The sequence below is a fragment of the Strigops habroptila genome, chromosome Z (genome assembly GCF_004027225.2).
Source record: "Strigops habroptila isolate Jane chromosome Z, bStrHab1.2.pri, whole genome shotgun sequence".
NCBI lineage: Eukaryota > Metazoa > Chordata > Aves > Psittaciformes > Psittacidae > Strigops > Strigops habroptila.
In genome coordinates this window covers 72,162,471-72,190,180 of record NC_044302.2, presented here as the reverse complement: position 1 = coordinate 72,190,180, position 27,710 = coordinate 72,162,471, and the positions used below count along the sequence as shown (strand labels likewise).

The following is a 27,710-nucleotide window of genomic DNA, read 5'->3' as shown; positions in this document are numbered from 1 at the left end:
CAGCCTTACTTAAGTCCCTGGGAAGGTTATGGGGTGAATCCTCCTTGGGACTACCACAAGTCAAATGAAGCCCATGGTCAGGAAAAGCCAGCATGGATTCACCAGGGGCAAAATCGTGCTTGACAAACTTGATCGCCTTCTACAATAAAGTACCCTGCTCGGTTTATGTGGGGTGAGCAGTGGGCATTGCCTACCTGGGTTTCTCCAAGGCTTTTGATACAGTTTCCCACAGCCTTCTAGAGAAACTGATGTGTTGGAGTCTCAACAAGTGGTCCATGCAGTGAGTGGGAACTGGCTGACCGGCCGCATGCAGAAGGTGATGGTAAATAGCTCCTGTTCTACCTGGTGACCTGTTACTATTGGGGTTGAGAGGGATCAGGATTGGCCCCAGTGCTGTCAAGTAACTTCAGAAGTGGATGTGGAACATGGATCAAGTGAGCCCTGATGAAGTTGGCTCATGTTATCAAACTGAATGGGAAAGTGGACACTTTGGAAAGGAGAACCACCCTGCAGGATGACCTGGATAGGCTGGAAGAGTGGGCTAACAAGAACCATGTCAAGTTCAACAAGGACAAGAGTGAGGTCTTGCAGCTGGGTGAACACAATCCAAGAGTGCAGCACAGGCTGAGGTCTACCCAGCTCTGTGGAAGGGGATCTGGGCGTCCTGGTGGACAAGCAGCTCAATATGACTGTATAGTATGCTGCTGCTTCAAAGCAAGCCAACAGTATGCTGGGTTGCATCAGCAAGGGCATCACCACAGAGATAAAGATGTTGTTATCCCACTCTGCTCAGCACTTGTCAAACCACACATGGAATGCTGTGTTCAGTTTTGGTCCCCACTATACAAAAAAAAAAATGATGTGAACAGGCTGGAGAAGGCCCAGAGAAGGGCCACAAAGATGAACAATGGACTGAGAAGCGTGCCATGTGAGGAAGGGTTGAGAGAACTGGGTTTGTTCAGCCTCCAGAAAGGAAGGCTCAAGGATACCTTATCACCATGTTCCAGTATCTGAAGGATGGCTACAAAGAAGATGGAGGTTCCCTTTTACAAGAAGTCCCATGGAAAAGATGAGAGGTAATGGGTTATTCCATGCAGATTCCAGCTGGACACAAGAGGAAAATTTTTCACAATGAAAATACTCAGCCATTGGAATAATCTCCCCAGGGAAGTGGAGGATTCCCCAACATTGGACACTTTAAAGATTCATCTGGGCAGAGTGCTGGGCCATTTTGTCTAGGCTGTGCTTTTGCCAAGAAAGGTTGGACCAGCTGATCCTTGAGGTCCCTTCCAGCTGGTATTCTATGAAGTCGTAGAAGCTTAATTCATATTATTAGAATGTCTTTCAAAATGGCTGTCAAGCTTTTAAACTTTTTTCTTTTTTTTTCTGTGTAATGATGTGAGTCTTAAGATTTATTCCTGCAAGCAGATAACTGCATCTGTGGATGAAGTCGCTGGGTGGGAGAGGTGCTGTTATGGCACTGTCTTGTGTCAGTTAATTTTGGCATAGTTATGCCAGCCCTGTGCACTCTTAATGCTTGGTTGTATATAGGAGTAGTGCAATGGGCAGTCTGCTGTCTCCTACCAAAAAGGTCTGTGTTCTCTCTTCTCCTTGCATACTAGGAAAGTGTCATGGCTGTCTGATCCTTAACTTCTTGACAGATTTTGTTTGTTTCGTAAGCGGAAAAATTCCACTTAGTGTTTTTATAGTTTAGAATTTGGCAAACTCTCTGCATGGCTAAGCCTGCAGTTTGGGAAAGGATAAGTTTGTGTTGCTGAGATTAAGCCACTCTATATGCAGACCATGAAGAAGCAGGAGGGAATGCCATAGTTAATTCACCTTGTGAATTTGAGTTATGTCATGTTACTTCTTTTAATTGGTAATTGCATACTCTTTAAAAAAAACAACAAATGAACAACTGTAGTACCATTCTCAGTAAGTCTTAGTGTTACACAATTTCAGCATCTCGTATTATTTTTAATTTCTTTTTATCTACATTGCCTCATTGTCTTAATTATCCAACATCTTTATTGACATAGTGAAATCTGTTCATATGGACATTAGTCATTAATTCTTCTATTCATATCCACATACAAAAGTTAATTAATAAATCCAAAACAGTAGTAGTTGTAGTACTAGTGCTAGTTACCTAAACTAGGTTATCAGTGTTAGTGTATATCAGGCTTCCTCCATTAGTGGCATATGGGCCAAACCCAGCCCCTGGAGTATGGAAACATGGACAATTGCCTTTGCATAGGCATTCCTGCAGTGGGATAAGAACGTTATTATAAGCAGCAAAAGGACCAGTGTACTCTCTTTCTCTCTGCTGTAGTCACTGCATACTAGTATCTCCTATTGCCCTACAAGGATGGCTTTGTGTTACCGGGAATGAGTCTCAGCGCTATATTCCAAGTGGCTTCAGAGTTGTGGAGTGAGTGTGTGTATGCGTGTGTGTGTACATGTGTGTGTTTGCACACATTGCACAATACCTTGGCTCTGTTTGACATTCAGCTGTCTGCGGTGAATTTTATTGTACTAGCAGCAAAAAGTAAGTGTAGAGAGAGCAGGACATAGAAACAAATCATGAATGCTGGTTAACAGTGTACTCTCATCTCAGCTATCTTCTCCTGTACATGATCTAAATGAAAGAGGACAGAATGAAGAGAATACAGAAGACATGGGACCTCTCACATACCATGTGAGAAAGAATAGTTAAATATTTTGCCTCCAGCAGTCTGGAGTCCATAACCAGGTATGGACTCCAGTCCATAGAAGGTATAGAAGTCCATAACCTTCTGATATGATACTGAATACTGAAATACCCTTTTTTACAAGTTGACAGTATTTGTTCATGTTGGGTTTGTTTTTTAAGCCATAGGCGTCAGCTGTTTGAGACTGGTATGTGCTTGTTAGCTTGAAATATTTAGTCAAGATGAACAAATTGACATTACTTTGGCTACAAGAACTCTATTGCCATTACTATGAAGTAATTGAGAATTTACTAAAACCTTTTTTTAGGTATTGTCCTTCCTGCAAAAATGATTCTAATGAAGTTGTAAAGGCTGGAGAAAAACTCAAACAGAGTAAAAAGAAAGCAAAGATGCCATCTGCCAGTACTGAAAGCCAGAGAGACTGGGGCAAGGTAGAGTGTGTTTTAGAAATAGCTGTTACTCTGATTGTTCATGTATGTGCTACATCTATAATTCTACTTACATATGCACTACACAAAATTCAGTACTGGGTTGCACAGACAATAAGACAATGTTTAAACCTGCCCACTATATACTGGTAGTTAAAGCAGTGGAATAATTTTGAAGGTGAAGAGAGGGGAAAAACAAAAAAACAACCCACGATCCCTCCCCCAAATCTATAAACACGTATTACTTAATTAACATTCCTTCTAACAATTATTAACATATTTTAAAGTATGTATTTGTGATAGTGATAGATTTCTTTATATCTGCATTGAATTTGCAAATAGTCTTCACTATTATAGTACTAATTCATGTTTGAATGTCTGATGTATTCTTAGGGCATGGCCTGTGTTGGTCGCACCAAGGAATGTACTATTGTTCCATCAAATCATTATGGACCTATACCTGGTGTTCCTGTTGGGACAACCTGGAAGTTCAGAGTTCAGGTATGTTGTTTCAGTATTAGATGTAGCTGAAGTAATTAAGAATAATAATGAATGGGTTGCACACTAAAATAAATTTAGATTGACAATTGCCATTCTCGCCAGGACTCAATAGAACAAATACATTATGATTCTATGGAAGCGATGCTGATAGTAGCGAAGCTTGAAATACACTGTTTTTACAATACAACTTAATAAGAAGTCTGTTGTCATTAGCAAAAACAAATTTCACATGTTAAAGTTCTGAGTGGGATATTTAGTGAATAGTCAAGTGTTTTCTGAAGTGTACTTCACATGGACTGATTATCCCACTTAGGAGATGTAGACTGTAGATTTCAAAAACATTAGATAATATGACTGTAAATTGACTCCCTGAGTTGGTTTTTTTTTTTTTTTTGGTCATACATAATGGATGTCTGAATCTTCTTTTAGGCTGATGAACAGCTTAAACCAGTGTAAGCCTGTAGTGCTTCTGAAATTAGCTGTCCATTCAGCCTTTGCTCTTTCTTGCACTGTCTCATTTTCTGTCGCAAATATTTCCTAGGCTCTGTGGTAAACTACATTGATAAAAAAACTGGCAGAAAAACAATACCATCTGGGGTAGGAGGGGAGCTAATTTTACCAGTCCGTTTCTTGTTTCGATGGTATAAGTACAGAGCCAGTACTCAAGGGGCAGGAGAAAACAAAGCAGGGAGGATGGGACAGCTTCATTTTGTCCCAGTACTGATTTTGTGTGGTTTTAAAGTGTCCAGCAAATGCAAAGTTACTTCCTTTTCCCCAGCTTTATCTGGTAGCACTGATTTTTGGTTTATCTTTGATATTTTTAATTACTGTTTTGAGTCAGGGAAATACGTACTTCTCTGTTTTCAAAATCAGTTAGTTCTTTGTCTTTTGCATGTGTAGAAGATTGTAATTGACTATTTTCCATCACATTTGGAAGAACAGAAACTTTCTTTTGTTTTACTTGCTTGAGGAGGGGCAAGCCAAGAATCAAAAACCTCTTCTCATTTGTTTTCTGAACTTTTCATCACCTGCTTTCTCCTGAGAAGAAAACATGTTTTATCATTCAGTTGGTAGAAGAGAATACTTAGGAGTCAGTTTTCCTCTGGTGGTGGTATCTTCTGGTACTGTGTGAAGAATTCTGGATTTGGAAGGCCATGCAAGTTTTAAGGCTGATAGTGGTTAGCAGCAGACATTTTCACCTGAACAAGAGAAATCTTGGTAGAAATCACAGTGAAGCAGTTGAAACCTAAACTTGTTCTTTTGATCCTTTCTTACCTTGATGTCCGTTGTCAACACTACCATCAACACAAGCCTTAGATGAAGCATATTAAATTTATAATGTAAATTTATGCAGTTCTTGGGATCATCCATTTTATATAAAATGTCATGCTTTAGAGGAAAATTCAGGGCTGTTTTGTTGACCTTTCCTGTCAGTTGAATTTGAAGAACTTTTTAGTGAATTGAAGTGAATAGTTAATCTTTTTGTTGGCTTCCAGATTAAGTAAGAGAAGTTTCTATTAATTCAGACTCAAAATCTCAAAATCAAGTTCTATTTTTACTGTTTTAACAAGAATTGAAATTGTTAGTTCAAATTTTGTTACAAATTTCATTGGAACACAAAAAATAATTGTTTTCAGATCTTTCTAGTGCTGGAAGGAAAAAGGAACAGAATTAGAGTTCTGCTTTTGTCAGAAAATTATGTAGAGAATGCTAATTCTTAGATATATCTGTGGGCTAGACGTAAAAAGGCAATTAGTATTTCTACATAATAATTTTGGCTACAAATGAAATACTTAATCTTTTTTTTTCTTTTAATTTTTAAAAGAGTGAAATGTTTTTATACAGAAAATTAAATTACACTTTCATTTCTCATGTGACTGGTATTTGTATGAGAAATGAGTTTGCCACAGCAAATCTATAAAAATTTTGAGACTGTAGTTTTATGTAGTTTTTTATGACTTAAACTCTTGTTTTCTAGAAGGAAATTGACTAAGTATTGCTTCTGGAGAGAGCATCTAATGAGCATATTTGACATGAATTACTTACCAGAATTCATCTTCAGGGTGCATCACCTACCAGTAGCCTAAACTTAGTTGCTAAAAACCTGGAAATGAAAGAAGGGAGGGAGGAATGAATGAAAGGATGTTTGATAGAGCAGGAAAGAGGAACACAATAGCAGGGCCTTTTTATTCAGCATACTCATACAATGGTCTGGAAAAATTGGCATAGTTGATTCTGTCTTTCGGAAAGGCAGAATAAGAAAAACAGGCAAGTTGAAAGTCTGAAGGAAAACACAAAGATAGAAAGAAGTATCCTGATTGGTTTTCTGCTGGGAACCTTCATTCTGTCAGTAGTATTTTTGGCATCATGTACTGAGAAAATACATAGTTTAATATGTAGTATCTTTTTTATTCGTAAAGGGCTGGGGTTTTTTTAAATATAATTTGATAGTTTGAAACAATTACTACATAAACTTTGTGGGAGAAGTGTTCCAGCAGACTTTAATGATGTTGCCAGTTCATGGTATAGCTGCAGGTCTTAGGTGGTCTGGTTGCAGCTTAGACGCACATTTGTTGTCAGAAAGTTACCCTGGTTGGAGAACTAACATGAGATCTTTATGCTGTTGCAATGGCTTCTTCTGTTTCCTTAGGCAGTGTGATAATATTTCCCCGCATTGGTCACATCTTCAGTGGGTTACGTTAGTATTACCTGACAAAATGATCTTTACACAGGTAACTGGAGTCTTCCTTAGGTAAAGATTATAAAGTGTTACCAAACTGGCAGATCTCTATCTGCTTTGGATTGTTCTAAATGACTGTCCAAGTGGTGCATAGCACTGAGTACAGTTTTAAATACTGCTTATGGAAAGAATCATGGAGATTTTTCCCAAAGAAGAAAGTGTACCTTTACATCTTGAGTATCAACTCTGTCTTACATTGCCCTTATAATTTTTCAGGTGTCCTTACTTTTGGCTTTTCTTCCTTGAAAACTAGTGGAATGCTCACCTTTAATGACAGTCTTACATTAGCTATTTACACAGGAATCCTGTACAGTATTTTAAACAGAAAGTTGATGGTTAGAAGTGATTGTAGATGGCTGTTTTTTTGAAAAAACTGCTAGAAACTGGCTTTTTTCTGTTGCCAGGTGAGCGAAGCAGGTGTTCACAGACCACATGTGGGTGGAATCCATGGACGCAGTAATGATGGAGCTTATTCACTTGTATTAGCTGGAGGATTTGAAGATGAAGTGGTAAGTCATTTATAGAAGCAACAGTTTTGCTGTTCTAATGTATCAGTGTTTGTGAAGAGGGTTATGTTTGTTGTTGATCCTAAAACTAATGCTTATGCAAATACAACCATGGGAAAAAATAACTACTGATAACAAACTGAGTAGTTTCTAGTATTCTGGGGAGAAATATGTAAGCAAATATTTCTTAAAGAACTGTAGAACATAGAATGGTTTGGGTTGGAAAGGACCTTGAGATCATCTAGTTCCAACTCCCCTGCCATGGGCAGGGACACCTCCCGCTAGACCGTGTTGCTCAAGGCCCTGTGATATTCAAGCCAAATATGTTAGTTACAGGTGGATTTTACATTGTTTAAGGTAGCTAAATTTCAATATATTTTCAGAGCCTGAATTTAGTATTACTTAAAGTCTGATACTGTAATTATATGCAAATAATATGTTTTATGTTCTGCTTTGGTCTTGATTTTTATTGCTTTCAAGAAACATAGATGCCTCTTCCTTTGGGTTTATTGTGTTTCTAAATACATGATACATACATTTTAATGGAGCAAGAATAAAAGGTGCATGTTACTTGGTTTTATGAATATCTGAACGTCCTTGCCTCCTACTGATAAGCGCTTTCAGAACTTCTTAGGAAACTGTCAATATCTTGTGTTATGATCCCCAAAGATGCTGGAAAAAAATTAGACTTTGATGTTAAAATTGAAGTAGAGCAACGAAGGCAATAAAGCAATTATGCTGCTAAACAAAACAGTAGTTGCGTCCAACTTTCATCTCATGTTGTTGACCTACATTTATTTATGAATAGATTACTGTTTTCTGCAATTAAAGTGTTTACACAGGGTACATCCCTTCCTGCAATTCTGCTTCATCAGGTGGAATTTTGAATCATGCGTCAGGTGAAAGATAAAGCAGGGTAAAAATATAAAACAGATAAACAATCTGTTTTTTTAAAAACATGCAGAGCTGTGAATCAGAAGGAAAAAGGCACTGGAGAAAGAAATAAGCATCTGAAATACCATCACAATGTAATGTATTCTTTGCTAACAGCACCTACCAGCTGCTGTAGAGTATTGCCTCTGAAAGAGTGTGTCTTTTTTTTGAACATGTGACATGAGGAGGTACTTGGTGTTGGGATACATTACTACACCCTTAGAGTCAGCACCAACCCAAGCTCTAGGACGCTTAGCCAGAGAATCCCATGAACCCTGATGCTCAGAAATTGTACCTGCTATGCTGGGATGCTGCAGACTCCCTCTTTTTGATGGTGATACAGATGTCGCCTTATTTCTGTTGCTGTAATTATTCACTTAGAAGTATTTAATAAACTTAATTGGATCCTTTGCGTGTCTTTTCTAGTTCACCTAAGTGATCATGTGGTTTTGTGGATACTGAAGTAACTGTCATAGTCCAGATGACATACATAATTTTGAAGAAGAATAGTAATGATGAGACATTGCAGAAGATACCCTAAAAATTTGTACGAATATTAGCTTTTTTGCAATTCTCTAAACTAAGATACAAGGGGTTTTTTTTTTTTTTCCCAGGTGCATTTTTGGAATTAGTTTTTCTTCAATTCTTTTTTCATATACCAGATTTTATTTCCCAGTTTACTTCTGTTTTCTCTGGTTTTTTGGAAGAGGTTGAAATTAAACTCTTATGTAAGGATATCCACAGAAAAACCAAATTCTCTACTAACAAATATCCAAAGTACAGCATCTCATTCCACAAATGAAACTTTTAAATAAAAGTTCAGATAAAATCCTCTGCTTACATCTAGTCACTTCAGTGTATTAGAACAAGAAAAGAGAGGTGACTCTTACTTGAATTTCAGTGGCATGACATAGGTAGTTGTGTATAAGTTTTTACAAAATTGAGAAATAGGTTTTGGAAGGCTATTACTCTGTTTCTAAACTTTATGCACTATTTATGCACACTGCTGACATATGCCATGTTAATGCTCTTCCTGTGGGTTTAAATTAACAGTTCACTATTGGGGTAAAATAATTGCAAAAATACATTGCAGGAAATAGAATTTACGTCTAGCTTTCAGATCATGCCATTTTTATTCTGTATCCTTGGAAACTTACAATTCTGCAGACCCAGACTTGTCCACATGTTTGCTCAAGTTGGGATGTATTTGAGTGCTCTGTAACGATGAGTTCTGTCAGTACAGGATCTACCTTCAAGATTGAAGGGGTACAGTCATAGTTTACAAAATGAGCAATGGGTGAAATTGTTTTGCACGTGAAGCTTAACCTCATTCTTAATTACATGCATAAAAATGTTTACACATTAATCTATCTCTTGTAAATCTTTAACCTTGAATTTTAGTGGCAAATGGCTTACCTGTTTAAGGTTCAGTATTACAATAATTAGCTTTAGAGTCTCAATTATCCTAATATTGCTGATCTCCTGGTCTTGTTCTTGATACTAACCATAATAGGAACATTAGCTGAAGAAATCGAGAAGTCTTTCAGGAATTGAAAATCAAAGAATTATTTCAGAATAGACTAACATTTAAAAACTAGACATTGGACGTTAACAGTAATTGTGATCACTGATCAAAGTGATGAGTGATAAAAGTATTCATGATAAAAGTATTTTGATTTATATGTAGCTGAAGAAATTTCACTTTTGTGTTGAAAAATTGCCCTCCTATTTTGTGTCATTGGGTTTATGTATCAGGGTTTAAAGTGCTGTTCAAAAGTTTGAAGATCCATGTTTCTGCTGGATTGAAGTAGTGCTGTAAAGATGGTAAATGTATTGTGTGGTGTGCTTAGTTTAATATGAGCAAAGATTGTTTCTTCTTTAAGTGATTTTGCATATAGGATCATACAGCAAATCTCTGAACTGAGATTCAGAATCTCATGAAGAACAGTACCTGCTGTGGTCATTTGCATCCTCTTTTAAAAGATTCTGAGAGTGTAAAAGATAATAGCATCTCTAGTGACTCAAAAGGGACCCCAGGCAGATAAACTCATTGCTGAGATTCATTAATAATCTATACCAAACCCATTCAGTGCCTGGTACACAGCATTCACAAACCACTTCATGAAATGGTTTGCTGTCCATTTTAAATGTTTTCTGTCTTTGCCTTAATCTTGTATGTGGGTAATCACTTTCAAGGTGTCAGTGTTATTCCACTTGTTTGAAATAGTCTAATAGCAAATAAACACTGTTCAGCTCAGTAGATTTGCCCAAGCGAATGTTGTGGTCAGGTTAGAATGTTTCAGAACCTCCACTTAGTGTACATTGCACAGTGGAAGCACTTGATCAGTTCCACCACTGCCAAAAGTGCAGTGCCAGTGCTGTAGCAAATTGCATACTTAAATGGCTTTAAATCCAAATCAAATGGGAGTGGGAGCTTCATGTCTGACTCAGAGTGTTTTGTATCCAAAGACCGTTGTGACTAGCGGTTTACCTAGATATGTGTATGACCTGCTTTATTAACCAGTTTGCTAGGCTTACCTGGATCATCTGAATCCAGTGTGAGTCCTGGTACAAAAGAGATGTAGTATGCTATATAAGTTTTCTGAATTATCATGCCATGCTGACTATGTTACCAAGGGAACAGTTTTTCCAATTTCTTCACCTCTCTTTTATAGTACTGAGAATCCAACATAACAAGTTAATTACAGCCATTACACCGAGAGTGTCTATTGTGAGTCACCTGGATCAACTATGTAGCTGAAAACCTGATCTTGATGCTGTGGAACTTGCTGTTTGCAAAAGCCACCACATTTCCAAGGTCTAAGCACCCTACTGTTTTGGGACCTGCTTGGAGCTCCATCGTAATGTGAAAAAACTCGAGTATCTCACTATACAATATCTACCAAATATCTTCCATTTCTCTCGGATGTGTTATTTGTCTACCCTTGTTACTTCCAATACTAAGGACATAGTTGTCATAATTTGTAGGGCAGTAGCTTTAATACTTATATTTCAGATCTGCAGGACAGCTTTTATCCTGCAACAGTCTCCTCTCCATCTTTTCTGTTATTCCATATTGTTAGCTATCAGTCTGTACAAAATGCTAATTCATACTAAAAATTACCTTTCTTGCATTATTTTCTGAATTTCATTATCTCCTCTGTGCCTGCATTATATTCAGAATTACTTTCACACTCTGAAACACCTTATTTTGTTACAGAGAGGCTTTTTGTAATTTTTTTACTGCTAGTACTACGTCTGTCAAAGTAGTCTCATCTGCCTATTTGGCAGCTTCTTTCATAATGAGGTGTGGAATCTCTGTCTATACTGCTCCTATCTGTGCTTTTCCAAAGTTCATTTGCAGCACTTTGCATATCTAATTGTTTTTAAAGCATTGAGAACCCATCTGACACAATGATAAAGCAGATTAGAAAGTAGAAATTAATGCTGCCAGTGCTTAGCAAAGCGCTGTTTAGCTCATTTTCTGTTTCATCTTTCCAGGAAACATTCTGTCTGGAATAGTGCTGTAGGTCAAGGACATAGGCCTTGGCTTCTGATTGTGAATGCTTAACATACCGAAATACCTCCTTTCTGAATTTAATACATTTTCAAGAGACTGGTCATATTGGTGCAATATATCATCAATCTGTTCCCTTCATAAAACTCTGAACAATCAGCATAATTATTCTAATCTTTGTTGTATCATATATGAGTTTCTTGCTGGACTTCATAGACTTTTCACATGAACACTTATAAAAATTCATTCCTATGATATTAAGCAGTTGTTTAGATGCAGGAAATAAAAGAAGGATGAAAGTAACAAATTCTAATTATATGTATAGAGATAAATGAATGAAAGTGCATGTCTTTTAGACAGGCAAGATTTTCCTTGCATTGCTTTAACTAGGATTATAGATGACAAATTACTTATACAGATTGCAGCTTTTTTTTTTTTTTTTTCCATCAGAAAAGCAATCAATCAGCAATCTTCAAGAAGTAGTCAAAGATAATTGTGGTTAAAAAATGTTGTCTCAAAAAACTGTTTTATTTCCTAAGTAATCTCCCAGTACAGGCGGGTGTCTTTGACCTGAAAAGGCTTTCTATCTGTTATATCTTTGGTGAACCTGGTTTGAAGTCAGAACTGATTTTGAAAGGAGCAAAAGATAATGAATACAGATTGGGTAGCCTGAATTGTTTAGTTTAAAGGTCTGGTAATCCACCATTTTGGCACTGAACCTGAAAAGGAGTAAGAAAAACCTCAAGAAGTGGTTGCACATGCAGTAGTAGTCTAGTACTTTCATTTAGAATTTATATTTCAAAATGTTGACCTAATTCCATCACCAGTTAGCCACCTTCAGCTATTTCCTGCTTTGAAGGTGTCATTCTTACTGGTCAGAGGTTCAGATTGTTTTAGACTAAAATGGTTAAATGTTTTCATCGTGGTGGAATGTGCCACAATACTGTCCTGTGTTTGCGGTCAAGGGCACTTGCAGGGAAGGCTCAGAAACACAGATCATGATATATTCAACCTTTGCACTTAATGCAAGAGATATTTTATTGATTTATAAATTAAATATGCAATTTAGCCATTCCTTATTAGTTGTCACCTTTTACTGCAGTGCTAAACTATGAAATTATCAAAAATAAATCAGGCAGTTGGGCAGATAGATCAATGTTGACAGCACTTACCTGCAGATACGTGAGGTTTTAATGGAGATGAATGATGACATGATTCAGTTTCAGGTATCCTTACTACAAGGGAGAGAAAATAATTTCAAATGTAATTGTCTGATAGTTAGTATTTGTCTTGAATTTCAAAATTTCATGTAAAAAGGCTTAGTGTGTTTTTCTTCTTTTGCTTTGTCATATTAATCAAAATCTTAACCTTTGTTCATCATATTTTACAAAGGTGAAACTGGTGAATTGAGGAGTTGATGAACTGATGAAATTTTGAGGTTTCGTATATCAAAAAAGCCAATAAGACATTATTTTTTTCAAACTGAAGGCTGAAGCTCATCTAGAAAATCTGTTTGTGTTTTTAGTAGCGTATTTTAATAAATTATAAATTTTTTATGTATATGTTGGGACCAAATTTTGAGTATAATACCAGAGGTGTTAATGTAAAGAAAAAAAAAAATTTCATGACTGACATATGCTGATATTCCAGTAACTTCAAGTAGCTGATGCCCCTGTCAGCTGCTGCATAAAAGCAACTCATAGAAATCATGTGGTCAGAATTATGTGGAATTCAGAATCCTACTTTCTTCATTCTCCAGTGGGTAAAGTTCATTTGCTCTACAGTGTGATCAAACTTTACAAACAAGACAGTTAAGAGATAACTTTATGGAGACAACATAAGAAAGAGAGACATACAGAAGGCATTGAGAGAAGGCAGAATAACAAAGGTCTTACTAGCTGTTGAAAGAAAGTTTTGGTGCAGGAAAAGTTGAATTAAGCTGTGGAAAGCAGAAGAGAAATGGCAGAATTACGTATTTTAAGGTAAGAAAATGGGGCAAAGAAGAAGAAACGGAAGAGAAAATATTTAATGGTTTTTTTGACAGTTATTTTGTTTCTTAAAACAGATATCAATAATTCATTTTGCCAAATGAATGCAGACTGAATGCAGAATTTACAGCAGTATCCATATCTTTAGTTCTGCATTCTGATACCCTAGAGAAAAAACAGCTTTCCTCCTTTACCTGTCACACACAGGCCATCAGTTGAACATTGTTTTGGGTGGTAGGAAGATCCTGCATTGTCTATAGATAAGACACAGAACTCAAAGCTATTGCAATATTGTTTTAATAAGTCATTACTCATCAGAAGATCCCAAATAACAAGCTGGTGAGTATTCCTGGCATACTCCACTTCCAAAGTAAAACACCATAACTCCGATGGAAGTAGGTTTTGTAGGTTTTCCATTAGGTCTCCAGACTACAAGTATCCTCATTTCAATTCTGATTGTCATTGACTATATTCATATCCACATTTACTCCACTTTTAAGGATTCTCTGTGCATCATTTACTCTTGTCATTCTAGATTTTCTCTCTCTACTAGCACTTACATACTCTCTTGAGCTTTCTTCCTCTCACTGTTTAGGAATTGCTCTCATATCAGAGGTTCAAATGTCCTCCCCATTTCTCTTCATCCAGTCCAGGTCAGTGCCCTGTATGACAAGATCTCTCTGATTTTTCTTGAATTCTAAGAGCTATATGTCTTTGTGCCTTGCAATCCTTTTTTTTTTTTTTTTTTTTTTTTTTTTTTAAATATATCTGATGTGAAATAAGTGAGTGTAGTTCTTCTGGGAAGTAATAGAAGAAATGAGCCTTTCTTCTGCAGGAAAGTATTAAAAGGTGCCATCATCTTTTTAGTTGACCTGTAACAATTATGCTCCATGATTGTTCTGTTTCTCCTCCATTTTCCTTCCTCTGGATTTCCAGTTTCCTCCAAATCCATATAGTTTTGCCTATTTATGCATAGAACACTTGCATAATTAAAGAGACTCAAGTGTGGAATCTGTTCAAGAGGTGAACATTTATGCATAGGATTTATATCTATGCTATCTCTTCAATCACAATGTCTTCTGGTTGCCTGTGATTAAAGACTTACCACCCAGAGAATCACTCAGTCTTACTCTGAAGACGTTGGAAGTTTAATGCTTTTAGGCCTTTTACATTTAACCCATTTTCCAAAGAAGTGTGTTCCAATAGATAATTGTGAAACTGTTGCATTTATGCCTTCTTGCTGGAGTTTTTTTGGCCTAAGTCTGTAGCAATTTGTTCTTGTTTTATGTTTGTCTGTTATGCAAAAAAAAGTCTGCAGTACTTTCTTCTCATGAAGATCGTTCTACCTAACTGTCACGAACCTGTCTTGTCTTGTAAATAATTTTCTTCATCTTGCTCACATGCGTAGTGTTTGTCTTTCCTCTGTTGTTTTACATTCTCATATATATGTTATTTCAGTATTTGCCTCAACATAATCTTCTGTAAAGAGGGAAAAATCACCTCCAGTTTTAGTTTATTTCTGCTTGCACATCAAAAAACTGCCTTAACAGTTTTCCTCACTTTGCCACACAACGATGTGTTCAGTTTCTTCTTTGTTATGAAACACAAATCATTCTGGATTCATGACTTTCCAAGAGACATCTTTCTGGTTTTCTGAACTTGGCACAAGCTTCCTATGTGCTGTTAAAAATCAGTTTGTTTGAATGGGCCTGATTCATCAAGCAAATCCATCCCTGTTCATAGTATTATCATAAACATCTTTGTGGGATCTGCGCTTTTTGTTTGACAATCACTAAAAAATTAAACGTAGTTCAATTCTGTAATACCTTATTTTATACAATTTATTTTATATCGTTTCTCAGTAAATAGTTCCTGTCTCGTTGGTCTTTTGTTCTTTTGAAATTGTTTCATATATCGTTCTCATACAGTATCATTCTATTTCTGTTATTTTTTAGAAATTCACTGAGCAGAGTAAGTAGACTGTTTTAAGAGAGGATATACCAGAGTTTGTGCATGTCTTTGTTAGATTTTGAATATTTCATTTAATATTTAGTATTTCATAGCACATGCTTGTTATTATGTCTAGATAAATTTTTCAGAATAAATACTCTAATACTGCAGCTGAATTTCTGTAGGTTTTCCCTATACAGAATAAAATAAACATCTTTTCTATAATTATTCTATGACCTTGTTCAAACAGCATTGCTCTTTCCAACTTTCTCTTTTTCTGCTGTTGTCAGTCATGAAATATCTGTAACAGTCTTGCACTGGATGCTGAATAGTGTCAGACTTTTAATAGTGGTAAGAAATTGACTGAATTTTACTACTGCATACATGTACAGATTTTTGCTATAAAAATCCATATAAACATTATTTTCCTGTTAAGTATTTATCTTCTACTGTTGCTCTTGATTTGTACAAAATTTATTTCTCCAAAGAGATATCATATTAACTATATTTTTAGAGTGTGTATATATATATTTCTAGAAATACTTGAATTTGCCAGGAGTAATATGAATTTCTGTGACATATTTGCTGAAGAAAATAGCCATACTGACTTTACTTACGTTTATGTAGGTTTTGACTGGTTTTACAGTTCATGATAAAAGTTTTTATCAACCTTCCTTCAATTTAAAGAAACTTCTACATAAGAAATATACTACAGAATTATATCAGATTACAAAATGCAAATCTAAATGAGTTTAAGCTCTTACTAGTTCAGAAGAGCTGGGATTATTTCCAGAAAAGCTGTGATTATTATTGCGTTAAAACACCTGCCTTGCATGTAGGGCGTAGCTGTTTATACTTACTAGCACTTAGTCCCTTGCACAAGCTGCTGAAGTAATCCCTCCAAGGTATTTATTATGTATTTTACAAACATCCTATACTTCTAAACTAAATGAAAGCTCTGGAGCAAGTAACCACTCAGTAGAATGTGTTCCCTTCCTCAGAATATCCCCCCCCCCCCCCCCCCAACCCAGCTTTTTAAAAGATTAAAAAGTGCCAAGTTTTTTTAAGGCAGACAATTTTTTACTAAGAATTTTCTGGTGAATGTGTTACATCCAGACCAGTAGCTTTGTGCTGGCACAACTGCTCTAGAAGGACAGTGATGCTGAAATTGGAAACACATATTTCCATGCCTTGGATTATAGTTTTTCTCTGTCTGAGTAAATAGAACAAATTAAGTCACATTTCTTTTTTGATTGAGTTGCTCCCAGTGTTAAAATGAAGGATAATCTTCTTGCACAGGATCGAGGAGATGAATTCACTTACACTGGGAGTGGAGGTAGAGATCTTTCTGGCAATAAAAGGATTGGAGAACATTCATTTGATCAGACATTAACACACATGAATAGGTAAGTTTTGAAGATATAATTTAAAAGTATTCCAGAACAAAAGATCTGGGTTGTAGTGCTTTGATTAAAAACTAACATTTCACTATATTCATTCACTCCTGTACCTCTTTTGTAAACAGTGGTGCCTCTTGCTGCTCAGAGTCATTTTATCAAGCATTATGTTTTGTTCATTTAAAGAAACATGCACCTCAATGGAATACATTGCTGTATTGATGGTGCAGCTGGTAGGCTGTCTGGTTGAAATTGTCCTACAAATTCCTTCAGAGGACTCTGGTTTTAATGTGATGAGAAGTTTGTCAAAACTCTTGGGTAAGAGTTTTCTATTCTGGGTGTTTCTTTTTAAGTTTCTTATTCAATGTTTAAATCAATTAGGAAATTTAAGTAGGAAGAAAGCATGTTCATTTTCCCATATTAGAAGAAATCTTCACTATTTTGCTAGCCCTTTCTTCCATCATAGTTTTCTATGAAAAGCAAGGAATTAACGTGTTGCTATATGAAAAACAGGTGCTTGAGAATGAAAATGTATGTCAAAAAAAATTAGACATCTGTTTGAAGTGTTTTCACATCCTCTAAAAGTCTGCCTGAACAAAGAATTCTCCATCCTTTTCTATTTCTTGAGAGCATAATCTCTCATATGCAACTGACCACTTAACACAAGTAGGGTACCGGCATTGACTGAGACCTTTTCTTTGCCAGGTCTGCTTTTAGATACAATCTGCTGTTGTCAAGCAGAGTGTAAAAGGATTCTTTGGTTTTTGGTAGTGCTTCAAGGAGAAAGGAAAGCCTGACTTGGCTGTTGAGAGTGTGGGGAGGAGAGGGGGAGGGAAAGGGGAGGACATGATGTGAACAAGAACAAGGAGGGAAGGAAGATAGCAAGAGATTAACAAGCATATTTAGTGAATAGAGCAAACTTGCATTGGAAAACAGAATTAAAAGCTGGACTCCTTAGTCTCAGCATTCCTCTGCTGTTGGCAAATGATAAATCCACTTTCAAAACTTGCCTTGTATTTTTGCGGGTATTAGTGTGCATGGAGTAAAATAAGGTTCTGCTCTCAGTTACTGATTTCGATTCAAGTTTTCAAGCACTTTGATACTAAAGATCATGATAATTCCATGTAGTTGAGTCAGTATTGGTTAATTTACTTCTCCAGCTATTTTACTTCTCCTTTTTTAAGTTTTGCTTTTATATAAGAAACATTTTTAGAGTTAATATTACGTGCCTGTCTCTTACTGTCCTGTATAATATGGGTTTTATACTTGTACCATGGCTGTTTTTAAACTATATTATTTTTTCTGTTCTGAGATCCATGGTTTAATTTGAATCTGGTTCTGAAGGGTTTTCAAACCCTGATCAAATCAGGCTGTGAAAGTAGAAATACTTTTCATTACAGCAGCTTGGTCTAGTAGGTATTCATAGTGTCTTGCTCCAGATTTCTAGAAGAGGGTCTTTATGTAGTTAGTGGATAACAGGGCTTATTGTCCTTGAGTTAACTACTATTATATAACTCCTACTCTGAGGCAAAGTATGTATTATGTGAGAGATTTCAGTTACTTAGGTTTTTTTAGATGGTTACTATGTACTTTTTTCTGCATAGTGTTTTTCATCATGTTCATTACCTTCCGTACACGTAAAGAGCTGTAAAATCTGCAGTTAATGGGGATAGTGAGAGGGAAAGTTTGCCTTTTATAATTTTCTTTCAATTCCCTCAATGCGATTTATGAAGGGATTATTTTTAAAAATGAAGAATTTTGAATCTAAAAGAATTGGCTTGTTTTATTTAGCTCTTTCATCTGAGTTTTCATCTGGAATCTTGACAACAAAATATTCTGTGTTTGCATTTTTTTTCTTACCATACATGGTAGAATGGATCTTATTGCTTCCACCACTTCTGCAGCTGTTAAAGAATGTGCTAAAAAGTTCTGTGCTGCGTGATAAAGCATATTAGACGAGGGAAATAGATATGACTTAATTACATTAATTCTCAAGAATCTGTTGTGTGAAGCAGTCTGGTGTATGAAGATTTTAAATCTCTTTCTAGGGCATTGGCCCTTAACTGTGATGCCCCACTGGATGACAAAAATGGAGCAGAGTCTAAGAACTGGAGAGCTGGTAAGCCAGTCAGAGTAGTGCGCAGTTCAAAAGGACGGCGAATCAGCAAATATGCCCCAGAGGAAGGCAACAGATATGATGGCATTTACAAGGTATTCGGATTTCTACTGAGTGCAGCATAACTTTTTTTGTCATCTGTTTTAAAAAGTCTTGTGTTACATTGCAAATTATTCATTATTACTTAAATAATTCTTATTTCTCCATGATAGCTTTTTAGTTTAGCTTATTCTGCAAAGAACTGGAATGAAATTATGCAAAGCAGTGATGATAGAACATAATCCATAGTAAGATATATAAAGTTGAATATGTAAGCTACTTTATATGTGCCTACTGAGTCATATTCATCACTGGAATTAAAGTATGTTTTCATGCCCTCCAATTTTGTGTTCTTTGTGCATTTAATGACTTCTCAGCATCTGAAATAAAGGTGTTTGCCTCTTAAGAGCACTGTATTTATCAAAAATTCAAAAATTTTGCACCGACGGAAGAGCTGTTGTATAATAGTAATGTATAACTTAGTCTTCTGATTTCTTCTTGAAGAATGAAAACATGACTATATGCATGTGTTTGGCTTGTGATAAAATAATGTCAGTAATTTCATTTTGTTCTTTAGGTGGTAAAATACTGGCCAGAAATTGGAAAATGTGGATTTTTAGTTTGGCGTTATCTTTTGAGGAGAGATGACGTTGAGCCTGCACCTTGGACTTCAGAAGGAATGGAGCGCTCAAAGAAACTGGGTCTAAGTGTACAGGTTTGAATCAGGACTTGCAGAGTTGTTTTTATTCTGAGTTCCATTAAATAAATTCCAGAAATAGGAATCCATTCAATTAAAGCCCCCCCTTTTTTTTTCTTATACTTCTCTGTGGTAGAATTCAATGTCAAAAAACGCTACAGATTGTCTGACTGAAAGATCCTGTATTAGTGACACAGCTGAAGGAATAGTGGATGGAGCTTTCTGCCTTAGCAGTGAATTGCTTTGTGTATATGGATTGGAAAATTGAGAGTTTGAATCCAGTTTTGTGATGCTTAGGCTGGAAAGAATTTTTAGAAGAATTTTAAAATTTGTAGCTGATTCTGTCTGAGAAATTGAAAAACTTGTACATTTTATGTACTTTCCTCTCCATGTGACTGAGTGGTTTGTGTGACTGTATTCCAGGCGTAGGAATCAACTGATCCATAAGGACTTAGGAATTGCAGAATACACAAAAGATGCAAAGAACTAACATACTGTTTTTTCTCAGCAAGGCAGCTGAGAAAATATCTTGCAGCATGCCATCATCTTCAGCATTGCCTAACTTATTTGCATAGTTGTAAGGGCACAGATATAGGTATTGGGGTTTTTTTAATACAGTCAAGTCTGGATTAGATTCTTTGACATGAGTACACTTTCTTAGTAATAGATACTAATTTAAATATTGTCTCCATCATGTGTGATTTTAAAAATTTTGTAGTTACTTCAATATGTAGTCACAGGGTTTTAAAGTCTTTTAGATACTAGTCTTGTTGGTATTTGGGAATTCCTGTGTGCCAGTGGGTTTTGTTTTAAACCTGTGCTTTTTTATTTTAGTATCCAGAAGGTTATTTGGAAGCCATGGCTAGTAAGGAGAAGAAAGATAAGGTTAAAAAGCAAACTGTGAAACAGGAGCCGACCAGCCAGAGCAATGGAAACCAGAAAAGGACAATTGATGATGGTATTTTTAAATTTTTGTTTGGTGGTTTGTTTTTTTTTTTTTTTTTTTTAGCATTCATCAGCAAAGTCTGTCATGTTATGTTCATTAAGCTGGTAGCATGAAAACTTCGTGGAAGTGTGAAGGTGTTTGGAATACTAATGTAAATTGATAAGCACATGCTCTGTTATTAAGTATTAGTGTAGGGATCTTATTGATGACTCTTACAGTTCTTTCTCTTAAGCTCTGTAGAAAAACAGTCTTCTGTGCGTTTGTGTGCTGCAGCCCAAAACAGTGCTGTACAGTATGAGTTCAAGCATGGATTTGATTGCTGAATTTCAGGAGTGTGATCCATGTTTTAGTCTTTTAGAAACAGTTTTGTCTTCCCCTTCTATTAGTTCAGACTGATGTTCTGTTGTTACTGTGTCTGATGGTCATAATCTTAAGCAGGTATAGAGGAACCTATGAATACACCCAAAGCCATGAGGATGGGAGATGGAGGGAAAGGAGAGGCTTTCCAGCTGACCCAAGAGCAGCAATGGCTGATTAGAGAAGACACTATGAACCAGAAACTGTGGGATGAAGTACTTGCTTTTCTTAAGGAAGGACCAGTATGTTTGCTGCATGCATGATTTTTAATACTTACCTTTTCTTCAGACTTCTAGGAGAAATCTTGAGTCTTAAAACCTGATTTGCTTGTTGAACTTCTGCTGAATACAGACTGTATCTAGCATTATTTTTGTTTTTAAGACTTTGATTTCAAGAAAATAATCCTCACTTGTGCAGTTTGCTATTGATGGCTCATCTTACGCCTGCGTAATAGAGATCTTTTCTTGCTCAAAAAACATTTTTAAGTTAGAAGTGGCTTTTTTTTTTTTTTCCCTTCCGTTTTTCAGGGAGTGTGTTTTCACTGGAATTATAAATATATTTTTGTACTGTGCTGATGTGAGGAATCAGACATGAAGAAAGATGGTTCTAGTCACTACTTTTCATTTACACAGAAAATACTTTTATGACAGAAAATACAGCTTGCTTGCTTTGTTTAAGAAGATAGAAGTATTGTCATCTTCAGATTTAGATATGAAATGAAAGTATTTTCATCCATAGCTACATTATCCCACTCTGTAGAGAGGAAACCTTAAGTAAGAGCGAAAATATTTTCTTCCCCCTAAATGTCAAGAAAATAGCATGAATCATAGAATCATGCAATGGTTTGGGTTGGAAAGGACCTTAAAGATCATCTAGTTCCAATCTGCCTGCCATGAGCAGGGATGCCTCACACTAGAGTAGCTCATGATTAAGAGACTATAGACACTAGCATTCAAAAAGTCAGCAAAAGGAGTATCTCCTGAAATACTATGTCTTTCAGTGATGATTAGTCTTACCAATCTCAAGTTCTTAGTTATTTTAGCTATTTTTCAGAGGAGATCAAGGCACTAAGAAGTTAAAATAACTTGATAAAACTCAATTCACTGAAAAACAAACCATTGGTTGGTAAGTGGACATAAATAATTAGTTTATTTGAGAGTTACCAGTGGCTATTTCTGGTGCTTCTGTAACAGAAAAAGCATCTATAATTCCTGTTTTTCCATGTCCAGTGGTCTGTAATGACTAGAAGGAGTTTCAGCTCTTAAAATTGTGTATGATGACAGGCAATAAAGATGCATGTCTATAAAAAGGAGAGAGCAGCAATTTCAAAGTGGTTGATTTACTTTTTCTACAGATTCCTACCCATAATTTTGGTAAGAATTCCTTTTGGTTCCTACTAAAGACAGTGGGAATGACTGGTAGCTTTGGGTCACTAGTGTGAAAATGTAAATATTTCTGCTTGAAACACCTGCTTTTAACTAAACAAAATGTGGTTTAAGATAAGTCTGGTATTTTAAAAATTATTACAAGGAACCGTATTGTGATTGCCCTTAGATCTGCTTTGTTTTTTATATACCTAAGCTTCTATTCTTGAGATATTTGGAGAATGCTGACATACTGAAGATAAGCATGTTTGTGTGTGTAAAACACCTGATAACAAATATATCTTGAGATTTCTCAGAGGTGCCCTGAGAAGGTTTAAAAACCAAGGAGGTTTTCTGCAGAGAATTTGGCCTGAGGAGGGAAGAAACTATTAAGCCAGCCATAATCCATAAGCACAGGAGGAGGTGCAGCAGTGGCTTTCTTAGCAGAAGTTGTACCCTTGGCAGGGGAGCAGAGATCTTTCAGGCACATGCAAATTTCTAGCTGCAGTTACTAAACATAATTACTGAATTTTCTGAGCTTTGCTAAGAATCAGGCATGAGGGGCCCTCCAGTCTGTTTCATTTTGTGTATAACCATACTGATACGAGCAAGTAAATAATCTTTAAAACATTAGTTCCCTGATTTGTTGAAGAGCAGGGAATTTAACCAGTTATGGACCTGCTTCCTGATTACTTTTAGAAAGCTGCACTTATGGATATGAAGGACTTAAAAACTTCTGGAAGTTCATCATCTTTATGTAATAAGTGGCATTTACAAGAACTGTAATAGAGCTTGTCTTTTTTTACTCTTTTGCCCTACACTAGAATTTTCTGAAGAAACTGGAACAATCCTTTATGTGTGTTTGCTGCCAGGAGCTGGTTTACCAGCCAGTGACAACAGAGTGCCTCCACAACGTCTGTAAAGTAAGAATAAACTCAGTCTTGCCCTGGGCTGTTTTCTTAGTTCTGAGACACCAGTCACCAAAGCCATATGTATTTTAGAAAGACAATAATTATTGCCTAACATTCTGAGCAAAAGCATGCAACAAGTTTGCATTCAGTGATTGCTATGTAAGCTTAATTTTATGTAAGAAGGACTGGAAGTATATTTAGTATACTTCCTTATAGACAAAAGGAGTGAAGTTTGCCATTGCTGTCATTCCTTTGTGATCAGTAGAACTACACTAGGAACTGGTTTAGTCCAGGAGCTAGGTGATGGTACAGCCACAGTAACTTAATTTGACATAGTTAAGGAATAAAATCAGGTTTTATTATTGTGTAACACTTCTTTCAAAGGATGCAGAGTAAATATATGACAATTATTTGGAGTAAATTATGTTATCTTGTTATTCTTGACATTGTTTATGTTTGGTAGGAGGGCCACATAGGTCAATTTATAACTAACTCATGTATCTTAAAATCTTGATCATGTGCTGAATTGTGATACTTGAGGTCTGCCTGCCGTACCCAGTATTTCTGCCTAGGAGCCTTAAAAGGGCTCAGACTATTATCATCCTAGTACAGTATCTGATAATGCAAGTTTGCTGTTCAAGAAGATACGTATTGTTTCATAAAAGTCACTCTGGTGTTATGGATGGCCTGCACACATAGAATGATTATGGCTCCGTAAAACATTAGAAGTATTATGATGGGGTTAATATTTAGAATATTATGGATACTGGAAAACTATGGAGAAGAGAAAGCTGAATGGCAGCAAACTCAGAAGGCACGGAATTTGAAGATGTTAGTAAATATTTGCAAATGCAAAATAACATCTAGTTAAAGTTGTAAGGAATAGTTTGATAGCAAGCTACTCTTGCTGTTTGGGCGCAGATCTGCCCTGATAAATTTCTGATATTCAGCTCACATGCTTGGCCTGTGTGCAGCCTGTGATAACATAGTAAAGAGGGCGGCACTGATGCTAATGTGTTAAGAGATTATATTATTCTACATATGTCTCTAAGGCTTAAGTGAATCTTATCTGGTGATGGAGATGGAGATTGTTACTGAGACAATATAGCTGATCTGCTCACCTTCTTCTTGAAGAACTTTATGAATTTGACTGTGAAGCTAGAAAGAAGCTGCAGATATGGCTACGATTCACAGTGGAAATGTGCTACGATGCACTAGCGGAAATGAAGAGGAAATCTCAGCAGTGATTTGTTTTAGTTCCTCCTCAGCTCAGTGTTTCACATCTCAGCCGAGAGCAGAGTTCCTTTGATAGGACATTTTGGTCATAGAGGTAGAAGTAGGCACCAGAGGGCTTCGTAATGATTTCCTTTTTCTGGTAATACAGCAGGTTGCATTTTTGGTTACTGTGATTCCTTAGTTTTTGCTGGTTAAGCTGTCAGTCTAAAACAAAATTCTCGTAATTTGTTTCCCTGTCTTTGTATGTCCTAGAGTTGTTTACAGCGCTCTTTCAGAGCTGAAGTCTTCAGCTGCCCTGCCTGCCGCTATGACCTGGGAAAAGGCTACACCATGGTTCCCAACAAGATACTGCAGACACTACTGGACCAGTTCTTCCCTGGTTACAGTAAAGGACGATGATGTGCTCAGATTCTTCTGTACTTCACCCAATGACTTTAAGAGAGTAAAGGGGAATAAACATCGGAAATTCAACAGTGGACCAGCCACCTTGATGGGACTCAATATATTGTCACATTTTGAAGCAGCTAACCCTCTTCCCATCATGGCCATCTCTTTGGTGTAGTGAGAACTCTAATTCTTAGCTGTCTTTTAACATCAAGGGTAGTTTTGGCCAGTTAAAAAAATAGTTTTTAAAGAAAAAAAAGAAGAAGAAGAAGAAGAAAAGCCTCAGCTCTTACTGGCCTAGCTGATGCTTAATTTATGATTTGTTTTTTTGTAACTACCTCAGGACAGAGGAAAATACATTGTGGGGATAACGAAACTTAGTGGAGTTTTAGCTACACACTGCCTCCTCAATATTAGTTGTGCCTGGTCCATGTGGTTTGATTTACAAAAAAAAAACCCAACAAAACCAACCAACCCAAACCAAAACAAAAACCCACAAAAAATGGCAAAAACTCCCGTAAACAGCACTTAAGCCAGCTGGATTAAAGAACAGCAAATTCTGTGGTGTGCATAATCCTTTTTTGTCTTTTTCTTCTATTATGCTGTATTTTTTTGCAAGAACAGGCTGATTTTTAGTCTATTTTTGTGAGCTTCATTGTGCTTTTCTTGTATCTTATGCAAGTTGACTACTAATGACTAATGAGAACAATATGAATGCATTGTTGCTGCGTTAGTGTAAAGTGATCTGTGTTTTTTGCACTTAAAGAGGGTATTCAAGACACTCTAGTTGTGTAAAAACTAGTTCATATAAAAAGGCCACTTCTGTATTAGTTACAGTGTATGCTTTTAGTAGGTCTTGTATCAGTGGCAATACATCTACATGGCATTGAAGGCAGTGCTAGCTTGGAGAGGGTTCAAATCGCTTCATATTGTGATCTGAAATTTTATATACAATATATCTCCCCCAAATATACCTTATTAAATATTTTATGATTCAGAAAAGTTGCTAATTTTGTTTTTAATATTATCCACTTACTTAAAATGTAACACTTTATAGAAATTTTTTTCAGATTAGTGGGCCGCTTATTTTTCAGATGTGAGGCTTTATATTCCTTAACTCATTTCTCAATGAAAAAAATATTATTAATTAAGAAAAAATCCCAACCTGACACCACTGTCTGTGGGCTTACACATACTCAGTAGCAGCAGCTGTCATGTAGCTACTCTGGTCTCTACTGAGCATCTGGAGGAAGCTTGTTAGTGCTTAGTCCATGTACTAGAATTGAAGGGAGCCCTTCCTGCCCTGCCAGCGCTGGCAGTGCTGGTGCCAGAGCCACTCAGGCTGGGAGCTGTGGGTGCCCCACACAGCGGTTGGTCAGATCCCCAACCACAGGCATGGGGCTGCACTGACAGCCTGTAGCCTGCAAAGTAGCCATGCATAGAAGTTTATACAGGAGTATATATGTCTTAGTAATTTAAGATACTGCCCTTACCCTAGTGTGGTGATGAACTGGTCATTGAGATGCACATGGCAGTGCTGGTTTTTGTACCTGACAGTTGGATTTAATGGCTTATTCACCCGCAATAAGTAACCTCTCTCTCTCCCCACTCTCCCACCCCCTTCCTGTTTAGGGTTTCAGTTGTATCCGAAATACATAATGCAGGTGCTGTCACTCTTTGTCATTTATCAAAAAACCAGGCATTGCTGAACAGCTTTGAAAGAAGGAAATCCTCAGCTTTTTCTGTGCTTCCTAGACTGAGGGTTCAGCCGTTGTTGTAGGTGAATTGATATCAGTGTTAAGCATACAGTTTACAAGAGCTATAGACAGGTTCTTATATCTTGTTGCACTTTTATGTTTTACAAAATGGTAGTGGCTTAGTATCTTATGGGGAAAAGAGATGTAATTTTACCTTTGTAACAATCATTGCATCTGTGCAGTAAGCACCTAAGACTTGTGGCTTTTTACTTTATAGTTGAGTGCTGTGAAATACTTTACACCTTGTAATGTTTCTTTTTTCCATTTAATAGCTTTTATCAATTGACAAGATAAATCTGTCAGTTTGGAGAATCAATGAACATGAAACTGCCTTTAACAAACATTAAAGTAGTTTGACAAGACTTTGTGGCAAGGCAGAAGGACTTTCATTTCCTCATGTTGCAAGTCTGCAGTGTTTTTTCACGATTTTTTACACCGTTAGTGCTATGTCACTAGCTACTGAAAGACACCCTTTTCCAAAGTAAATTTTAGAGTATAACATTCTAATTTTCTTCACTATGCATTTACATGTTTTAAGACCTAGGTGCAGCTTTTCAGTCAGAACTGATCTGGCCTAGCCTTCCTTTAATGAAATCCATTCCTGTATCCTGTCATCTGCAGTCTCTTTGTGGAGTTTAGTGGGGTGTTTAATGGGGGCTTTAATTAAGCCCCCATTGAAGTCATGAGGTAGGTAATGAAAAAGTTGCAGTCACGAAACTTTCACTAGAAAGGACACAAAGTAAGTACGTAAAACAGTGCTGTGAACACTTGCCTCACTTGTGTCCCTTCAGAGGAAGCTCCCAGACATGAGTGTGCATGTAGACCTACAAAAAGAGGTTGAGTAGTTGCTAGTTGTAATGTGCAAACTGCACGGTCCTTCCCGCAGTCTGACTGTTACTCCAGTACCCGCTTCCTCATTCACCAAAATACTGCTTCATGTGCCTGAATGAGTTTGTCTCTGCAGAGGCTCTCAATTGCCTCAAACATCAATGAATCTGTACAAGCCTGCTCTAAGGTTCCTTTCAAATGTGCTTGTAACACTTGCTGTCTGTCTGTGTAACTGATGAGAGGATTGGTTTTATATCTATATATATATGTCTGGGAATAGATTAGAAGAGGCTGCTCCTGGTTTAGATCTGCATTCTGTCTATTGAGTAATTGAATGTAGCACTGTGTGTAGAAGTAGGGTGCTGGGTCTCCAGAGTGTTGTCAGTATTCTTGGAGGGCCAGAG

General features: G+C 36.7%; 1 protein-coding gene across 4 annotated transcripts in view; it reads left to right on the top strand.

The window, feature by feature from the left end:
• Positions 1-26,840, top strand: part of UHRF2 (ubiquitin like with PHD and ring finger domains 2) — a 91,272-nt gene extending 64,432 nt beyond the window's left edge. The window contains exons 7-16 of one of the 4 annotated variants that reach the window (XM_030511601.1): positions 3,019-3,142; positions 3,533-3,640; positions 6,785-6,889; positions 16,574-16,680; positions 18,720-18,882; positions 19,404-19,541; positions 20,358-20,481; positions 20,908-21,068; positions 23,015-23,113; positions 24,590-26,840. In XM_030511601.1, the coding sequence (XP_030367461.1) occupies positions 3,019-3,142; positions 3,533-3,640; positions 6,785-6,889; positions 16,574-16,680; positions 18,720-18,882; positions 19,404-19,541; positions 20,358-20,481; positions 20,908-21,068; positions 23,015-23,113; positions 24,590-24,736 (1,276 nt within the window). In that variant the 3' untranslated portion in view covers positions 24,737-26,840. Of the gene's footprint in view, positions 1-3,018; positions 3,143-3,532; positions 3,641-6,784; positions 6,890-16,573; positions 16,681-18,719; positions 18,883-19,403; positions 19,542-20,357; positions 20,482-20,904; positions 21,069-23,014; positions 23,114-24,589 lie in introns of all 4 variants that reach the window. The other 3 variants (XM_030511602.1, XM_030511600.1, XM_030511603.1) reach the window with 3 other exon arrangements.
• The last annotated feature ends 870 nt before the right edge of the window (positions 26,841-27,710 follow it).